At 39.4% G+C, this 18,326-nt stretch overlaps 1 protein-coding gene across 2 annotated transcripts in view; it reads right to left on the bottom strand.

Moving 5' to 3' along the window:
• Positions 1-18,326, bottom strand: part of Slh (sec1 family domain containing Slh) — a 294,184-nt gene that overhangs the window by 62,265 nt on the left and 213,593 nt on the right. For both annotated transcript variants that reach the window (XM_090383401.1, XM_090383403.1), the window contains 3 exons: positions 10,746-10,813; positions 4,358-4,437; positions 1,754-1,816 (listed from right to left, as the gene is read on the bottom strand). In XM_090383401.1, coding sequence (XP_090239527.1) covers positions 1,754-1,816; positions 4,358-4,437; positions 10,746-10,813 — 211 coding nt within the window. The remainder of the gene's footprint in view (positions 1-1,753; positions 1,817-4,357; positions 4,438-10,745; positions 10,814-18,326) is intronic.

The following is an 18,326-nucleotide window of genomic DNA, read 5'->3' as shown; positions in this document are numbered from 1 at the left end:
ATAATCGTAATAAAATACTTAAGTATTTTATTACAACTATTACGTAATAAAATATTGCTAATGCTTTTGCTTCTATCGTAAGCAAGCTTGTTTTTTGTTTGGTTTTCTATCCAAACAGATGATAGCCGTTCCATCTTTTCCAATAACTTTGTGTCTTAATCTAATGGATTTTAATTACACTTTGAGTTGTTCCTGCCATGAAAGTTGTTTTTATTTTCTCTGCATTCTTTGTAATTCTCGGTGTTGCCTCATTTAGGGCTGTAGCACGTGCAATATCACATGGTCTTTCATTTCGCTCAAAGCGTTTCACAATTTCATATTTTTTCTCAATCGACAGAGGCAGACTGACCACAAGCCTTCCCAGAGAAACCCCGGTGGGTCGGAGGCCATTGTGATTTTGGCCATAAAACATAGCATGAGGCCACTATAAATTTTCCCGGGTAAGAATTTTTGATCCAGTCCGCCTCTGTTTATCGATATTTCTTTTCTTTTTCTCCCTGAATCTGCAGTGTCTTCACCAGGACGCTTCCTTTTCACACCTTTTAAAGTATTTTATTCTTTTTTAGGGAATAAAGCACAATTACAAAACGAGGAGGCATGCTTGATACACAAAACCAAAGATGTAGCAACTGAATAAACAACACCGTAAAGGCAGAGATACACTATTAACACCTCACATTTTACTAAAGCACATTTCTAGGGGTTACTACCATAAAACAATAAAAACAATTTCCAGTTGTGTTCCTGCTAGTGGAATCTGTTATAAACTGGTAGTAAACTCGATCTAATTGCATTTGTGATTATACCAATAGCTGGAATTGTGTTGGTTTTTGCGTTATTATGGTGAAATGTATTTCCCCTTCACTGACATAAAAAACATAAATACATTTTCAGAATCTTCTCTTCATTCCTATCGTGTTGCGTTCGGTTGGGGGTGATTCCATGTTCGACTGCCATTTCTTGTAAACACAAAGGCAAATCGTGCATACGAATTCGGTTCGTGTTATTTAAGATATTGTTCCCCTATTTATAAATCGTGTATGATCGAATTTGTGTAGTGTAAACATGTGTTATATTCTGAAATTAGTCACAACTGCCTTTGAATTTTTAATGAATAATGGATTCACCCAATGGACAATGTTATTTGATTAAAAATGATATTAGTTACCTTAGGTTGACAAATGGATAAATATAGTAATTCTAAAGTGCCTAAGCCCAAGATCTGTCATAGAAAGAATGATAAGATCCCAGGTAGTAGACAGAAATACATAAAGCAGTGAAGCAAGCTTATAATAGCATCAGCCAAAAATTGCCCACAATTCATTTGCCCATCTCTTTTTATAATTTGTCTAACCCTCCTTTAAATTTATTCGACCTATCCGCTTCCACAACAACGGAGCTGTTTCAACAACAGACTACTCTTTGGAGGAAAGCAAATTTTTGCACATCTGTCCTGCAACCATCCTTTTCCAATTTAAATTTGTTACATTGTGTGTGTGTGTGTGTGTGTGTGTGTGCGCGTGCGTGCGTGTGTGCGTATGTAATCTCAGAAAGAGCAAGGATTATTGTGTATCTGCAAACGAGTCAGAATTATGTGTGCACAGGCTGATTTGGATTGTGTGAGCTGAAGAAACTGGAGTAATTCGTGGGGTGAAGGGGATCCTTACTCTGTATTTATAGTTATACTTTTTGCATTATAATTTTGTCAAAATAATGATAAATTATATGAAACATTTTAATTCAACTTGCTTACCTTACAGTTTTGGTTCCTCCTCCACCATACTGGCTTGCTGTTAATGACATTTTACTGTAGGTCCTAAAAATTAAACAAGAAAATGTTATTGATTTGGGAAATATTTGCTAATTATTAATTAGCTCTTCTTCAGCAATCAAAACTTTGCTTGCAATGGCACTCCAGCATATTTTCCATTTTCACTCAAATAGCTACATGCAAATACCTTGTGATGGTAGAGGTAAAAAAGTATGTGGTTTAAAATATATTTCATTTCTTGAAAATTGCATATCATTCACAGTAATCTTTATTCATAAAAAGAAAATAAAAAAGTTACTTTTGTAGTGACCCCTTGCATATAAATTTATTCAGAATAATATTAGCATTAGTAGAGGCATACGATGCAAGAAAGCAAGCTTATGCAGCATCAGCCAAAAAACCCTCCCATTTCACCACTCCATTCGTTCCAAATGCCTGTCCAGCTCAGCCTTAAATTTATTTAGGCTATTAGCTTCCACAACAAAAGATGGAAGCCTGTTCCACCAATCAACTACCTGCTGGCTAAAGACAAATTTCCACACATCTATTCTCAACTATCTTTCCTCAATTTGAAACTGTGCCCCCTCTTAGTCTGAGCAAGAGGAAGAATCCCATCAGCATTCAGCTTGCTCAACCCATTCAAGGCCTTATACACCTCAACCAGATCACCTCGCAGGTGCCTACTCTCCAGGAGCTGCAATTTGCAGAATTTAAGCCTTTCTTGGTAAGAGCAACCCCCCCCCCCCAATCTTGTTGCCCTTCTTTGTACTCATTCTAGAAACTCTACAACCTTCCTAAAATGAGGCCTCCAGAACTGTCACAGTACTCTAGGTGTGGCCTGACCATTGCCTTATACAGGGGAACAATCACCTCCTTTTCCCTGCTAGCAAAATCCCTTTATATCATTGACAAAACCCCATGACCTGCTCTTGCAGCCTGTCTGCATTGTTCAGAAAACTTCATATCTGACTGCACAATTACTCCCAAATCTTTTTCATTTTCTACCACCTTAAGTGTAGTACCACACAGTTGGTATGTTCCTCTGGGGTTACTTCTATCCATATGTAGTACTTTGCATTTGTCAATGTTAAACTTCAGTTGCCACTTCTCAGCCCACTTTCCCAACTTATCTAGATCCACTTGGAGTAGCATACTGTCTTTACTGTCGTTAACAACCATGCCAACCTTTGTATCATCTGCAAACTTGGACATTAAACCTGCCCTTCATCAGTCATTGATAAATATACAAAACAACAATGAGCCCAACACTGAACCCTGGGAAACTTCACTAATAACATTTGTCCATGAAGAGCAGTGTCCATTGATTACCTTTCTCTGTCGTCTCCCACTCAACCATCCCTTTATCCATCCCTTTAGCAACTTACCCTTAATGCCATACCTCTCCAATTTGTACAGCAGTCTTCCATGTGCAACAGTATCAAAAGCTTTCCCGAAATCCAAGTATATGATATCAAAATTATTTTTGGCATTCAGTTCCTTTGTGACCACATCATAGTATCCAATAAAATTGGTCAGACAAGACCTCCCTTTAACAAACCCATGCTGTGTCTTAACTATTACTGCAGCCTTGTCTAGATGATCCTGCAATACTTCTTTAACCAGTGATTCCATTATTTTTCCCTGGAACACAAGATAAAACTAACAGGTCTGTAGTTACTTGTGTCACCTTTTGAACCCCCTTTGTGAATTGATGATACATTTGCACACCTCCAGTCCACAGGGACCTCACCTGATTCCAAGGAAACTCTCATAATTATGGCTAAGGGTTTGCTTACTTCCTTTGCTGCCTTCTTTAATATAACTGGATAGATTCCATCCACCCCAGGTGCCTTTCTTATGTTTAACTTCAACTATTTCTCCTCCACTTTGCTCTCAGTTATTACAAAACCACTTAGCTCCCTGTTAGTGTTTGATAAACTTCTGGCACTCCCCCTCATTGAATAACTCCTTATGTGTGAATGTAGATGCAAAATACTCATTCAGTTTATCAGCTACCTGAGCATGATCATCAATAGTCAACCCATCTATGTTAAGTGGTCTAATCTGATTCATCCCTTTCCTTCTAGAGTTAACATAAGTAAAGAACTCGATGTTTTTCTTTGCATCCTTTGCCAAAGATTTCTTGTAATCTGTCTATGCCTGCCTAACCTCCTTTGTGACTTGATTACAGACTAATTTATACCTGCCATAGGTTTCTGTGTTATCTGATACTTTATATGCATCCCATACATTTTTCTTCTCTGCCACGGGCCTCATATATGCTATATTGCCAAAATTATTCGATACCACTAGGATTTGGGAAAAACGAACCATACCTGACATTCATGCTAGAAATAAGCAGATCAACAACTTCAAACAATAAGTCATGAGAGGATAGTATACAAGGTATGGCTATTAAATAAGGAGACTGCACACACAGCCACTATACACTAAGTGCCACCTGTGAAACAAAGGCACAGCATACAAATCAAAATAATGATGTAAGAATTTAAAAAAAAAAACAGAGGCACAAAGAACAAGAGCAACTTGATTTTATTTGAGCTACTACATACCAAGCCAACTTACTTCCATCTCCTCATATACTGAACAGCATCAAGATTACACCCGGCATTCTGCAGTGCAGCTGCATACTGATCAACCTCTACCTAAAAGAAGCAAAATATCAAGACCTCACTCAGTAAATTTTATGCAATTTTATTATTCTGTTAATGTTGTATTTAACTGCTCAAACACCTGGGCCATTATACAGCAAGCCTGGGTTATGAGATGAGCCAGTTTTTTTAGAATTTTACCGAAAACTGGCTTGTCTTTGTGGCATAAGGGTTTTCCAGTTTTCTGAACAATACACAGCTTATACTACTTTACTGGCTGTTTTGAACAGCTTTAGTATATGCTTGCCTAGTAGTATATGTTTTACTTGCCAAAATATTAAAGTTATACAGTATAGGGTTAAAAAAAAAAAAAAAAACAGTTGTAGTAGTATGGGTAACAAATACAATTGTATAAACCGTAGGTTTTTCATTTCCAACACAAAATGGGATGATACAGCTTAGGGTTGATCTTCCTCTACCTCCAAAATATAAAGAGTTATTTTTAAAGAAAATAAATATATGGGAAGAAAACTCCTCTAATCTTTTGTGGATATCTTTGAGTTTGCTGGCAATAGGGTCAGCAGTCTAGAAATTAGTCAAACACCAACCTTCCCTTCAATAATTAGCAAATTTTATAATGTATAGTATGTGTGTGTGGGGGGGGGGAACAGCTGTAATAAACAATTGATGAAGAGAAATTGTTTTTTAATAGTATTAGTAATCATTTTCACCTTGTCTATATATGTATACACCGATGAGCCAAAACATTATGACCAGCGAGTCGTTATGCAAATCAAAGCAACTGCAGGTTGGGACCCAGTATAAAAAACACCTGATTCTGAGTTCCGTTAATCAATGTTACCCTTGTTCTTCAGATGAGAAAGGCAGTGGACTTAAGCAAGTTTGACAAAGGCCAAATTGTAATGGCCAGATGACTGGGTCAGAGCATATCTGAAATGGCATGGCTGGTGGGATGCTCATAGTCAGCTGTGGTTAGTACCTACCGAAAGTGGTCCAAGGAGGGGAAACCCATGAACAGCCAGCGAGGTATTGGACAACCACAGTACGTGACGGGAGTAATGTGTCACAACACAGTACATCAAACCCTGCTAAAAATGGGGCTGTGTAGCCACAGGCCGCTATGAGTGCCCATGCTAACATCAAAACCGGACCGTGATTGATTGGAAGAAGGTCGTCTGGTCCGATTAATCACATTTCCTGTAGCACCATGTGGACGGCCAGGTATGTGCGAGTCGTTTACCTGGGGAAGTGATGGCGCCTGGATGCACCGTGGGATGAAAACAAGCCAGTCGTGGCAGTGTCATGCTTTGGGCGATGTTCTGCTGAGATACCCTGGGTCCAGTCATCCATGTGCCGGGCACTCTGATGCCTACCACCTACCTAAACATCATTGCTGACTAGGTACACTCTTTCATGGCAAAGGTCTTCACCTCTGGCAGTGCCATCTTTCAGCAGGATAATGCACCATGCCACACCGCCCGAATTGTTCAAGACTGGTTCTTGGAACATGAGGAAGGCTTCCAGGTATTGCCCTGGCCTCCAAAATTTCCCACACATCAATCCCATCAAGCATCTGTGGTTTGTGTTGGAACAGCAACTTCGATCTGCAGGGTCTCAATCATGGACCTTACAGGAGTTAAAGGATCTGCTGGTTACATGTTGGTACCAGATACCACAAGGCACATTTAGAAATCTTGTAGCATCCATGCCTTGGCAGGTATGAGCTGTTTTGGCTGCACGTGGAGGACTAACATCATATTAAAAGCCGAGAATTAGGGTTGAATTTGAAAGTGTCTGCAATTCTGCCCAGACACGATAGGAGGGAGTATATGATGAGAGCCTTGTCGATCAATTCGGCCCTGGTAAGATTGTGCAAGGCTCAAGGGGTAGAATTTTTTTCAGCCTGGACTGTACTTGTTAACAGGAGAGATTGCTTCTACAGGGATGGGATACACTTAAATAGAAAGGGTGCAAGAATATTTGCTGATGCTATCGAGGCAGTGTTAGGTGGGTCGGAAAACTGCTAGCTTGGGGGGATACAAAGACTAATAGTTTAACAGTAACCGCAGGCAGAGGTGAAGGTGATTCTTGCACAACTTCTATTAGAATAAGAAGCGACCTGGAGCGAGGGGTGTTGGGGGTTTCAGGGACGGATGGCAGTCATCCTGGAATAGTTGGGTATATGGGATGTGTTAGGGTAACAAGGAATAGGCATAGGAGCATGTATGCTTGCATGTATACCAATGCTAGAAGTATAGTAAATAAATTTGATGAATTTGAAGTGTTGGTCAAGACATCAAAGGCGGATATTGTTGGGATAGCAGAGACGTGGTGTCACAAAGATATAAGGAATGCAGAACTGGAATTTGGGGAGTACAATGTGTACAGAAAGGATAGACAGGACAGAAAGGGAGGAGGTGTTATGCTGTTAATTAAGAAAAACATAAAATCAAAAGAAGTGCATCCAGTTGATATAGATGGCCAGTGCACTGTTGAGTCAGTTTGGTGTGACATAAGCACTGAAAAAGCAAAGATAAGAGTAGGAGTGTGTTATAGGCCTAATGACTCGAATGAGTACAATGAACAATTGTACAGAGAAATAGAGTGGGCCAGTAAATCAGAATGTCTTATAATGGGGGATTTTAACTTCCCAGATATTGACTTGTGGGTTGGTCACTCACACACTAGTCAGACTTTTGTGGATTTATTGGATGATTGTTTTCTGCAGCAGCATGTTCGAGAGGCAACCAGAGAAAGTAATACTCTTGATCTGGTTATCAGCAGTGATCATTCGTGTATTAAGAATTTGCAGATAAAGGAACCACTAGGTGGCAGTGATCACAGTGTGCTGAAGTGGGATTTACTCAAAGAGGTAACTACCGGCAGGGGTAAAGGAAAGGGTTTTTGCTTCCGTAAAGGGGAGTACAGTGGTCTCAGACAGTTTTTAAATTCTGTACAGTGGGATCGACTGACGATGTTACAAACAGTAAATTCTAAGTGGGAAGCATTCAAGGAATTAATCGTGGAAGCTACTAGACTTTTCATACCGATGAAGAAATATTGTTCAAGGTTTAGGCCTAAACGGTTATCAAATGAACTAATGAGACCCGTGACAGAGAAGAAAAATGCATGGGATGCATATAAATTATCAGGCGACGCAGAAGCCTGTAGCAGATATAAGCTAGTCTGTAATCAGGTCACAAAGGAGGTTCGGCAGGCAAAGGCGGATTACGAGAAATCTTTGGCAAAAGATGCTAAGAAAAACAGCAAGGATTTCTTTACTTATATAAACTCTAAAAGGAAGGGGCTGAATATGATTGGTCCACTTGACATCGATGGTTCGACTGTTGATGATCCTGCTCAGATAGCAAACAAACTGAATGAGTATTTTGCATCTACATTCACACGTGAGGAATCATTACAGTTTGAAAATGGAAGAAGGTTATCAAATTGTAGCAGTGTGCTTAATGATTTTGTAATAACTGAGAGCAAAGTGGAGGAGAAATTGTTGAAGTTAAACATAAGAAAGGCACCTGGGGCGGATGGGATCTATCCAGTTATATTAAAGGAGGCGGCAAAGCAACTAAGCAAACCCTTAGCCATAATTATGAGAGCATCCTTGGATTCAGGGGAGGTTCCCACGGACTGGAGATCAAATGTATCCCCAAATGTATTGGGGATACATTTGGGGATACAAATGTATCCCCAATTCACAAAGGAGGTTCGAAGGGTGACACAAATAATCACAGACCAGTTAGTTTAACTTCTGTTCCGGGTAAAATAATGGAGTCACTGGTTAAAGATGCATTGCAGGATCATCTAGACAAGACTGCAGCAATAATTCAGACACAGCATGGGTTTGTTAAGGGAAAGTCTTGTCTGACAAATTTGATTGGTTATTATGATGTGGTCACAAAGGAACTGGATGCAAAAAATAATTTTGATATCATATACTTGGATTTCAGGAAAGCTTTTGACACTGTTGCGCATGGAAGACTACTGTACAAATTGGAGCAGAATGGTATTAAGGGTAAGTTGCTACAATGGATAAAAGGATGGATAAGTGGGAGAAGACAGAGGGTGGTAATCAATGGGTGCTGCTCTTCGTGGACTAATGTTATTAGTGGAGTCCCACAGGGTTCGGTGTTGGGTCCACTGTTGTTTTGTATATTTATCAATGATATTGATGAAGGTATATCAGGCTTAATGTCGAAGTTTGCAGATGACACGAAGGTTGGCAGGGTTGTTAATGACAGTAATGGCAGTGTGCTACTGCAACAGGATCTAGATAATTTGGGCAGATGGGCTAAGAAGTGGCAACTGAAGTTTAACCTTGACAAATGCAAAGTACTGCATATGGGTAGAAGTAACCCCAGAGAAACGTACCAACTGTGTGGTACTACACTTAAGGTGGTAGAAAATGAAAAAGACCTGGGAGTAATTGTGCAGTCAGATATGAAGTTTTCTGAGCAATGTAGACAGGCTGCTAGGGCAGGTCATGGGGTTTTGTCAATGATATATAGGAATTTTGCTAGCAGGGAAAAGGAGGTGATTGTCCCTCTGTATAAGGCAATGGTCAGGCCACGCCTTGAGTACTGCGTACAGGTCTGGAGGCCTCATTTTAGGAAGGATGTAGATTTGCTTGAGCGTGTACAGCGAAGAGCAACACGATTGGTGAGGGGAATGAAGGGATCCTCTTACCAAGAGAGGCTTAAGTTCTGCAAATTGCAGTGGCTGGAGACTAGGCACCTGCGCGGTGATCTGATTGAGGTCTATAAGGCCTTGAATGGGTTGAGCACGCTGAATTCTGATGGGATCCTCCCACTTGTTCAGAATACGAACCTACGGGGACATAAGTTCAAATTAAGAAAGGATAGATGTAGAATAGATGTGCGGAAATTTGCCTTTAGCCAGCGGGTGGTTAATTGCTGGAACAAACTTCCATCTGTCGTTGTGGAAGTTGATAGGTTAAATAAATTTAAGGAGGAACTGGACAGGCAATTGGAGGGTATGGTGTGATTTTTTTTTTTTTTTTTTTTTTTTTGGCTGATGCTGCATAAGCTCCTACACTTGCTTTCTTGCATCAAGTGCCACTACTACTACTACTACTACTACTATTAGGTAGGTGGCTATAATGTTTTGGCTCATCGGTGTATGAATAGTGAAGTCAAAAAAGAACAACATTGTTATCTTGATTGTTTCTGTGAGGTCATCTACACATATACGAAGTCAACTGGTATGAGAGCATGTGTGCTGTCAGTTGTTGAGAACAGTGTGTGTGTGTGTGTGTGTGTGTGTGTGTGTGTGTGTGTGTGTGTGTGTGTGTTCTAACATAGTATGGGAGTGAAGAAGCAGCATGTGTCCGAGCTGACCATGATTCAAGCCTATGTGAACTGTTAAATAGAGTTAATGATTGTATTTCTTGTCAGAATAATTATTTGTAAATCCCTCTGACCTGTTGTGAATACGCTGAAGCATAAAAGGACTTTTCAAAGTTGTTATTTTTGTATTGTGCATGCCATAATATCACAATCTGAGCAATGAGCAAACATTAAATGTTGAAAACTTTTGAAATCTTTCTCACAAACTGTTGAAAACAATTTGTGAAAAAAGGTTTTTATGGATGTATACAAGATGTTTATTGTTGTTCAAATTGACTTTCTGGCATCAGCAATATGAAAATAACTCCACCCCCCCCCCCCAAATGAAGAACATACACACAGCAGCTTTACCCGTTAGCTGTGTATATCGTGTATATGTCTTTGCATGCACAGATTCAAAGGTGGGCACAAGCACTATAGCCTTTGTCAGCATTTCAGAAGTTCCCAAACTTCCTGATTTTGCTACCTATATACATAGTGCAAAACAATATGCATTGTTATCTAACAAAAACCACATTCATATTAAATTTTTTTGCATACTAAACTTTCATGACACCTTTCAAAAAACATTTCAGTTTCTACCAGATTATTTTAGTAATCTAATAATTTAAAAAAACAATTAATTATTAAAAACAATTCTAGTAACTAATATCTAGTAAATAATTACTTGATTACTTTAGTTAACTAGTAATTACTTAGTTTCTGAGCAAACTACTAGATTCTCCATGTATTTTGAGTAGTACACATTCAAGAGTTAAAATAATGTTATCAACATAATGACTTTATGGAAATATATTTTATGCTTCCACTTGTGACATTCATATGAATGGTAATGCTACATTTTGAATTAATAACTGAACAAAAATAATCTTCCTTGAGCAGCAGAGACAATAAATATCTATCGCATGTATGATTATTTAAATTAGATCTTTTTTGTTATTTTAATAATATATTACTAACCTCTGTCATTGAAGGACCACATATAAAAGCAATGAGAAATAGCCTTAATTTATCTGCTGATGTTCCAGCTAAGTAAAAAACAACAATACTGAAATTGAGTGAAAATCGCAATACAATATTTTCAATTATTTCACTGTGTTCTCATATCATTTATATAATGAGATTATATATATATTTTTAACAGAAGATAATATATAAGTTTTTTTCATTGGCATTGATCCAACCTCACTGGAATTGTACTCTCTCTGTGTGCATGCATTCTATTTCTTCAATTTGTCTAAAAATTTTTGCCATGGGATCATAGGGCTTAGACCAGAAACAGACAGCCTCTTATCTCAGGTACCATAATAGCTTAAGAGTGTTGAAATAAACAGACAAAAAATTAAAATTATATGAATGAAGAATTTAATATTTATACTTAGATTTTGTTGGTAGCTTAGCTTCCTAGAAACTGTATTTCTATCCTGAAATTTGAGTTATTCTTCATTTTATAGTTCACAGAATGTTATTTTGTTCTCAATTAAAAGAATTTAAATTTCAAACAAATGCTCCAAACTTATATTTACACACAGTACCACTATGAAGGGGATCTCTGTAGTACATGGGTAGTCCAATTTTCTTTCGGTAATTACAAACATAAAAGGTTAATAAATTTATAATATTTTAAGTACAGTGGATGGACTGAAAAGAAACATTTAATTTTTTGACATGCATGTCTTTAAATTCAGTCCGGTATAGGGGGTCCCTACAAAAACTCTAGCGACCAAAAAAATGGCAAGATTTGTCATGCTTATATCTTGTAAACTATAAATGATAATCTAATGATTTAAATTTTGTTGGATAGAGGGTTTTTTTTTTTTTTTTTAATGTGAACAACAAACACGAGAGGTATTAGAACCTATAGTACTTAGTACCGTGCTTGAGTTGTAGGTTGAGAAGACGAAAGAAGATATTTGTTGACATTGGACTTGAGCTTCTGTAGATTGTAATTTTCAGGAAATATGTATGAAGGAAGGTTGTTCCAGAAAACAGCAGCTGAATGAATAAATGAGGAAGATGAAAAGTTGGTTCTGTGGGTTTGAAGTTGGACAGCAAATGGATGTTGGCTGGTGGCGGCACGTGTTCGGACTGTTTTGAAAGAGAGAGCGGGAATTATAGAAGCCAATTCAGAAGAACAGTGCCCATGGAAGTATCTGTAGAAGAGGCATGCAGCAGAAACAGTACGTCTATGAGAAAGCCAGTGGAGAGACTCTGTTAGAGATGAATCATTAATTAACCTAACTGCCCTCTTCTGAATGGAATCAAGAAGCCTGAGAGAGGTTTTGGGGGCACCACCCCAGATGTGGGAACAATATTCCATGGCAGGGCGAATTTGCGATTTATACAGAGTGAGCAGCTGTTTGGAAGAAAAGTAACGCCGAGAGCAAAAGAGAAAACCAAGTTTTTTAGATGCAGAGGAAGCAATATTTGTAATGTGCTTGTGCCAAGAGACATTAGAAGTCAGGGTAATCCCCAAAAGAGATATATCATTTTGCCTAGAAATCGGAGTGTCACTAAACATAAGCATAGGAGTAGAAGAATTCTTTTTGCGAGATATAAGACAAGACTGAGTTTTAGAAGGGTTGAAATCAACTAAGTTGTCTTTGCCCCACTGGAGAATTACCTGAAGATCGGCATTTAAGGAATTGATAGCAGACTTTCGAGAAGTTGAAGCTGATTCAGCAGGGCAAGGTTTCTCAAAATGGAAAGTTGAATGCAATGTGCTATCATCGGCAAAACTATGGATAGGATTTCCAGTCAATGGGAGAAGGTCATTGATATACAAGAGGAAAAGTGTGGGGGAAAGAACTGAACCTTGGGGGACACCGGCATTAGTGGAGAGATTAGAAGACAGAGAGACATCTACCATCACCCTCAGTGAGCAATCAGAGAGAAAACTGGATAACCAATTACTAAAAACAGTTGGCAAACCATAAGATGGAAGCTTGTTTAGAAGACCTTTATGCCAAACACTATCAAAAGCCTTTGAGATATCAAGAGCAACTACTTGTGTTTCACCGAACCTTTCCATTGAATTAGTCCATAAATGGGTAACACAAGCCAGAATATCTCCAGTGGATCGACACTGAGGGAATCCATACTGGTGATCGTTGATCAGACGAAAGGTTTCTAGGTAGTTTAAGAGTTGGCAGTTAATTGATTTCTCCATTACTTTAGAAAGAGTAGAAGTAATTGCAATGGGACGATAATTGGATGGGAGGGATTTGTCACCCTTTTTAGGAACTGGCTGGATATGAGCAAATTTCCAAGCAGAGGGAAAAACACCTTTGGAATAAGAAAGTGAAAAAAGGTGGCAAAGAATAGGAGTAAGTTCAGGAGCACAGGTTTTGAGAACAAGTGGAGAAATACCATCAGGACCTGGAGCTTTCTTAGCATCAAGATTCATCAAAATCCTTCTGATATCCTTTTGACGAAAGAACACAGGAGGCATTGAATGGAGCGTGTTGGGAATGGTGGGAGGTGTTTTACCAAGATCATTAATACATGAGCTGGAAGAAAAATGGGATGCTAGCAGGTCAGCTTTATCCTTGGCTGAAGTGGCAACAGAACCATCTGGTTTGAACAGAGGTGGGAGCAAAGATGGGCAAAAGTTGCGGCCAATAGCTTTGGCAAGAGACCAGAATGCTCGGCTACCATAAGGGCAAGAAGCAAGTTTTCTACTCTTAGCCTGTTCAAACTCTAGTTTGGACTGATTAATAACTGCTTTACAACTGTTGCGAGCTTTGGTGTAGGCAGAAAATGAAACTGAAGAATTAGAAACAAGCCAATTACGATATGCAACATTCTTCTCTTGGACAGCCTTAGCACATTTATTGGAAAACCAAGGTTTAGATAAAGGACGAGATTTTAAAGTGGAGTGTGGGATAAGGGTTCCATTCCTGCAAGAATAATTTCACCGAAACGATCTGAGAAAATGTTGACATCAGAAGTTTTGAAACAGTAATCCGACCAAGGAAAAGAAGAAAAGAAGTCTCGCAGGTCATCCCATTTTGCATTCTTGTAATGCCAAACAACACGTGGTTGGGAATAGCCATGAGATAAAGGTTCCATTGGAGAAGAGACAATCACCAAGTTGTGATCTGAAGTGCCTAAAGGACCTCTCACTTCGACCATGTACTTAGAAGGGTTGTTTGTGAGAAAAAGATCAAGCGTATTGGCTGTATGATTAGGATTGTCCGCTATTCTTGTAGGTAAATGAACAATCTGTGCTAGGTCATTAGTAATAGCAAAAGCCTCAGCATCTCGACCTGCTGGATTGGTGTGACTAGAAAACGGAAGCCAGCTGGAGTTGTGAACATTAAAATCACCAAGGAAAATTACTTCAATGTTAGGTTGTTGTTGTTTGTTTGGTTTTTAGGAGCATTAGCAACTAAGGCCATATTGCTCCGGGAATATGCGGTGGTCATTCCAGGACCTTTCCGCATCCTCAGTATTTGGTAGTGACGGGCTCGAACCCCGGTCTAATCAAGAAGCGTGTGCTACGCACTGTTGCTCCTTCCCACCTGGCTACGGAGGCGCCTTCAATGTTAGGAAAGTTGGACTGGAGAAAGTCAAGTTGCAAAGAGAGGAAGTCAAAGAGCTCCAAGTGATTAGTGGAGTTGGGAGAACGGTAGAGACAACAGATGAATTTGACACAATGAGGTAGAGAGATTTTAAGCCAGAGAAGATCAAAGAGAGGAGATTCCAAATTGCCAAGTCTCTGACAGGTAATATCAGAACAGACATATGCACAAGTACCACCTTTGAGGCGAAAGGAATCATACAGCAAATAATTTGGGCATCTGAGATGAGCAGTAGATGAATCAACCGATAACTGAGATTCTGTCAGAAAAAGTACATGGGGTTTGGCAGACTGCAAGTGGAAATGGACATCGTTGAGATTAGAATTGAGACCACGTATATTTGTGAAATGAATCAGGAAGTCTTTGGGAGGTTTAGATCTTTTTGCTGATAAGCTTGCTCTATTAGTTTGACAATTCATGGTGTATTCAATAGTAAGAAAAAGTGGGTGGGACATACTGTATGAAGTAATGAAACTTTTGGATATGGCGTACATGTGGTAAGAATATATCCAGATCCTTGACATAACGTGGCCTCGACAATGCTCCCCGCATATACACTACTCGGACTCCCTCCAGTCACTCTCTGGCAGAGTAGAGGTAGCAAGATTATACACTAGCTGATCCGGAAGCGTCCTAGAGAGTTACCAATAGGTTCAGTCCGGTGTACTAACTAGCGGCCGGCCTGCGAACACCGTTTTAGAGCTGTACCCTCGAAATGTAAGGAATATTGGATCTCGCCACGACGTTCATCATAACCTCAAAAGTCATCAATCATACTGCATGATGGAAGAGATAGGGAAGGGTTGACCGGAACTTAGCATCCTTTGCCAAAGATTTCTCATAATCGTCCTTCGCTTGCCTGATCTCCTTTGTTACTTGATTACAAGCTAGCTTATATCTGCCACAGGCTCCTGTGTCGCCTGATAATTTATATGCATCCCATTTTTCTTCTCTGCCATGGTCTCATTAGTTCATTTGACAACCATTTAGGCTTAAACTTTGAACAATATTTCTTAATAGAGGTATAAAAAGTCTAGTAGCTTCCACGATTAATTCCTTGAATGCTTCACGCTTAGAATTTCCTGTTGGCAACATCATCAGTTGGTCCCACCGTACAGAATTTAAAAACTGTCTGAGACCACTGTAGTCACCTTTACGGAAGCAAAAACCCTTTCCTTTACCCCTGATGGTAATAAGTAAATCCCACATCAGTACACTGTGATCACTGCCACCTAGTTCCTTTACCTGCAAATTCTTAATACACGAATGATCACTGCTGATTACCAGATCAAGAGTATTACCCTCTCTAGTTGCCTCTCGAACATGCTGCTGCAGAAAACAATCATCCAATAATTCCACAAAAGTCTTACTAGTGTGTGAGTGACCAATCCACAAGTTTCAGTCAATATCTGGGAAGTTAAAATCCCTCATTATAAGACATTCTGATTTATTAGCCCATTATTTCTCTGTACAATTGTTCATTGTACTCATTCGAGTCATTAGGCCTATAACACACTCCCACTCTTATTTTTTGCTTTCCCTGTGCTGATGTCACACCAAACTGACTCAACATTGCACTGTCCATCTGTGTTAACTGGATGCACTTTCTTTGATTTTGTTTTCTTAATTAACAGCATAACCCTCCCTCCCTTCCTAGCCTGTCTATCCTTTCTGTACACATTGTACTCCCCAAATTCCAGTTCAGCCTTCCTTATATCTGTGTGACACCACGTCTCTGCTATCCCAACAATATTTGCTTTTGATGTCTTGATCAGCACTTCAAATTCATCAAATTTATTTACTATACTTCTAGCATTGGTGTACATGCAAGTACAAATGTATATACATGCACCTATTCTTATTCATAGTTACCCTAACACATCCCATGTATTTATTTGTTTCATGATGACTGCCATGAGTCCCTGAAACCCCCAGCACCCCTTGCTCCAGGCCACTGCTCATTCTAATAGAAGTAGTGCAAGAATCACCTTCACCTCTGCCTGCGGCTAATTTTAACCTTTTAGTTTGTGAATTCCCCCACAAGCCAGCAGTTTTCTGACTCACCTAACCATTGTGAGCTCTGGTGTAATATGAGTTGCGATGTTGCAAAATGTTTGGTGATGTTTGGTGACTCATGCAGACATAGTAATGCACTGTTTCTTTGTATGTTATTTGGTTTTTAGGAGCATTAGCAACTAAGGCCATATTGCTCCAGGAATATGCGGTGGTAATTCCCTGACCTTTCCGCATCCTCCATATTTGGTGCTGACGGGCTAGAACCCCGGTCTAATCAAGAAGCGTGTGCTACGCACTGCTGCTCCTTCCCACCTGGCTACGGAGGCACCAGTAATGCATGAATCACCTATTTATCTATAGTCAATGTGAATTAATAAGTGTTTCACTGCATTTTAAAACAAGTGATTTGACTGAGCAGCTAGTAAAAAAGAATTAGTGAATTTGAATTTCCTGTGTCATATTTACAAAATCGAAATTTTGAAAATTTACTAATTTTTACTTCCAAAATACCAAAGCAATTTTAATCAAATGTGAGGATCATGCTTGTAATTTTTGACTCACAAGACACTAATTATCATGAATTTGTCTTGCATGGTCAAACAGAAAACCAGGAATGCTGCAGAACAGTTCGTGATTGTGCGATGCTGTTCAGAGAAAGCAGCCAGTAAAGTGAGCTTCAGGGAATTCGTGCTTCCATCATTACGATGCCCTTGGAAATTCACTGCTTTCTAATGAAGAATTTTTTTTACAAAGCAGTCCATCACTGTGGTCCTCAATCCATACTTATTGAATTTAGCTCAGTGTTTTTTTTTTCCCCCCCCTCTAAGCTTAAAGCCACCTTGAAAGGTCAGATTTCGTATAACAGGAACTATTAGCATTTCCCAACTAATTAGGAATGTTTGAGAAGTCAGAAGCATTGAAATCAAATGTACACAATGTTGAGGAGATTAATCTGAAGGATTTTGGTTTGAGTTTTATTGGCGCATCAGCAGCTGAGGCTATAATGCGCCAATCTGAAGGAAATTCAGCTGAATAGCCAGTGAGCAATATCATTTCCAAAATATTAGTTCATTTCCCACACTTTTCCAACACTGAACCCTGTGGAGTCCCACAGGGTTTGGTGTTGGGTCCACTGTTGTTTTGTATATTTATCAATGATATTGATGAAGGTATTGAAGTTTGCAAATGATACAAAGGTTGGCAGAGTTGTTAATGACAGTAATGGCAGTGTGCTACTGCAACAGGATCTAGAAAATTTGGGCAGATGGGCTAAGAAGTGGCAACTGAAGTTCAACCTTGACAAATGCAAAGTACTGCATATGGGTAGAAGTAACCCCAGAGAAACGTACCAACTGTGTGGTACTACACTTAAGGTTGTAGAAAATGAAAAAGACCCGGGAGTAATTGTGCAGTCAGATATGAAGTTTTCTGAGCAATGCAGACAGGTTGCCAGGGCAGGTCATGGGGTGTTGTCAATGATATACAGGAATTTTGTTAGCAGGGAAAAAGAGGTGATTGTCCCACTGTATAAGGCAATGGTCAGGCCACGCCTTGAGTACTGCATACAGGTCTGGAGGCCTAATTTTAGGAAGGATGTAGATTTACTTGAGCATGTACAGAGAAGGGCAACAAGATTGGTGAGGGGAATGAAGGGATCCTCTTACCAAGAGAGGCTTAAATTCTGCGAATTGCAGTGGCTGGAGAATAGGCACGTGCGCAGTGATCTGATTGAGGTATATAAGGCCTTGAATGGGTTGAGCACGCTGAATTCTGATGGGATCCTTCCACTTGTTCAGATTACAAACCTAAGGAGGCATAAATTCAAATTAAGAAAAGACAGATGTACAATAGATGTACGGAAATTTGCCTTTAGCCAGCGGGTGGTTAATTGCTGGAACAAACTTCCATCTGTCGTTGTGGAAGTTGATAGGTTGAATAAATT

The sequence above is a fragment of the Mastigoproctus giganteus genome, chromosome 10 (genome assembly GCF_048544385.1).
Source record: "Mastigoproctus giganteus isolate SK-2022 chromosome 10, ASM4854438v1, whole genome shotgun sequence".
Classification (NCBI taxonomy): domain Eukaryota; kingdom Metazoa; phylum Arthropoda; class Arachnida; order Uropygi; family Thelyphonidae; genus Mastigoproctus; species Mastigoproctus giganteus.
The sequence above is the reverse complement of the archived record's forward strand: the minus strand, read 5'-3'. Positions and strand labels throughout refer to the sequence as shown.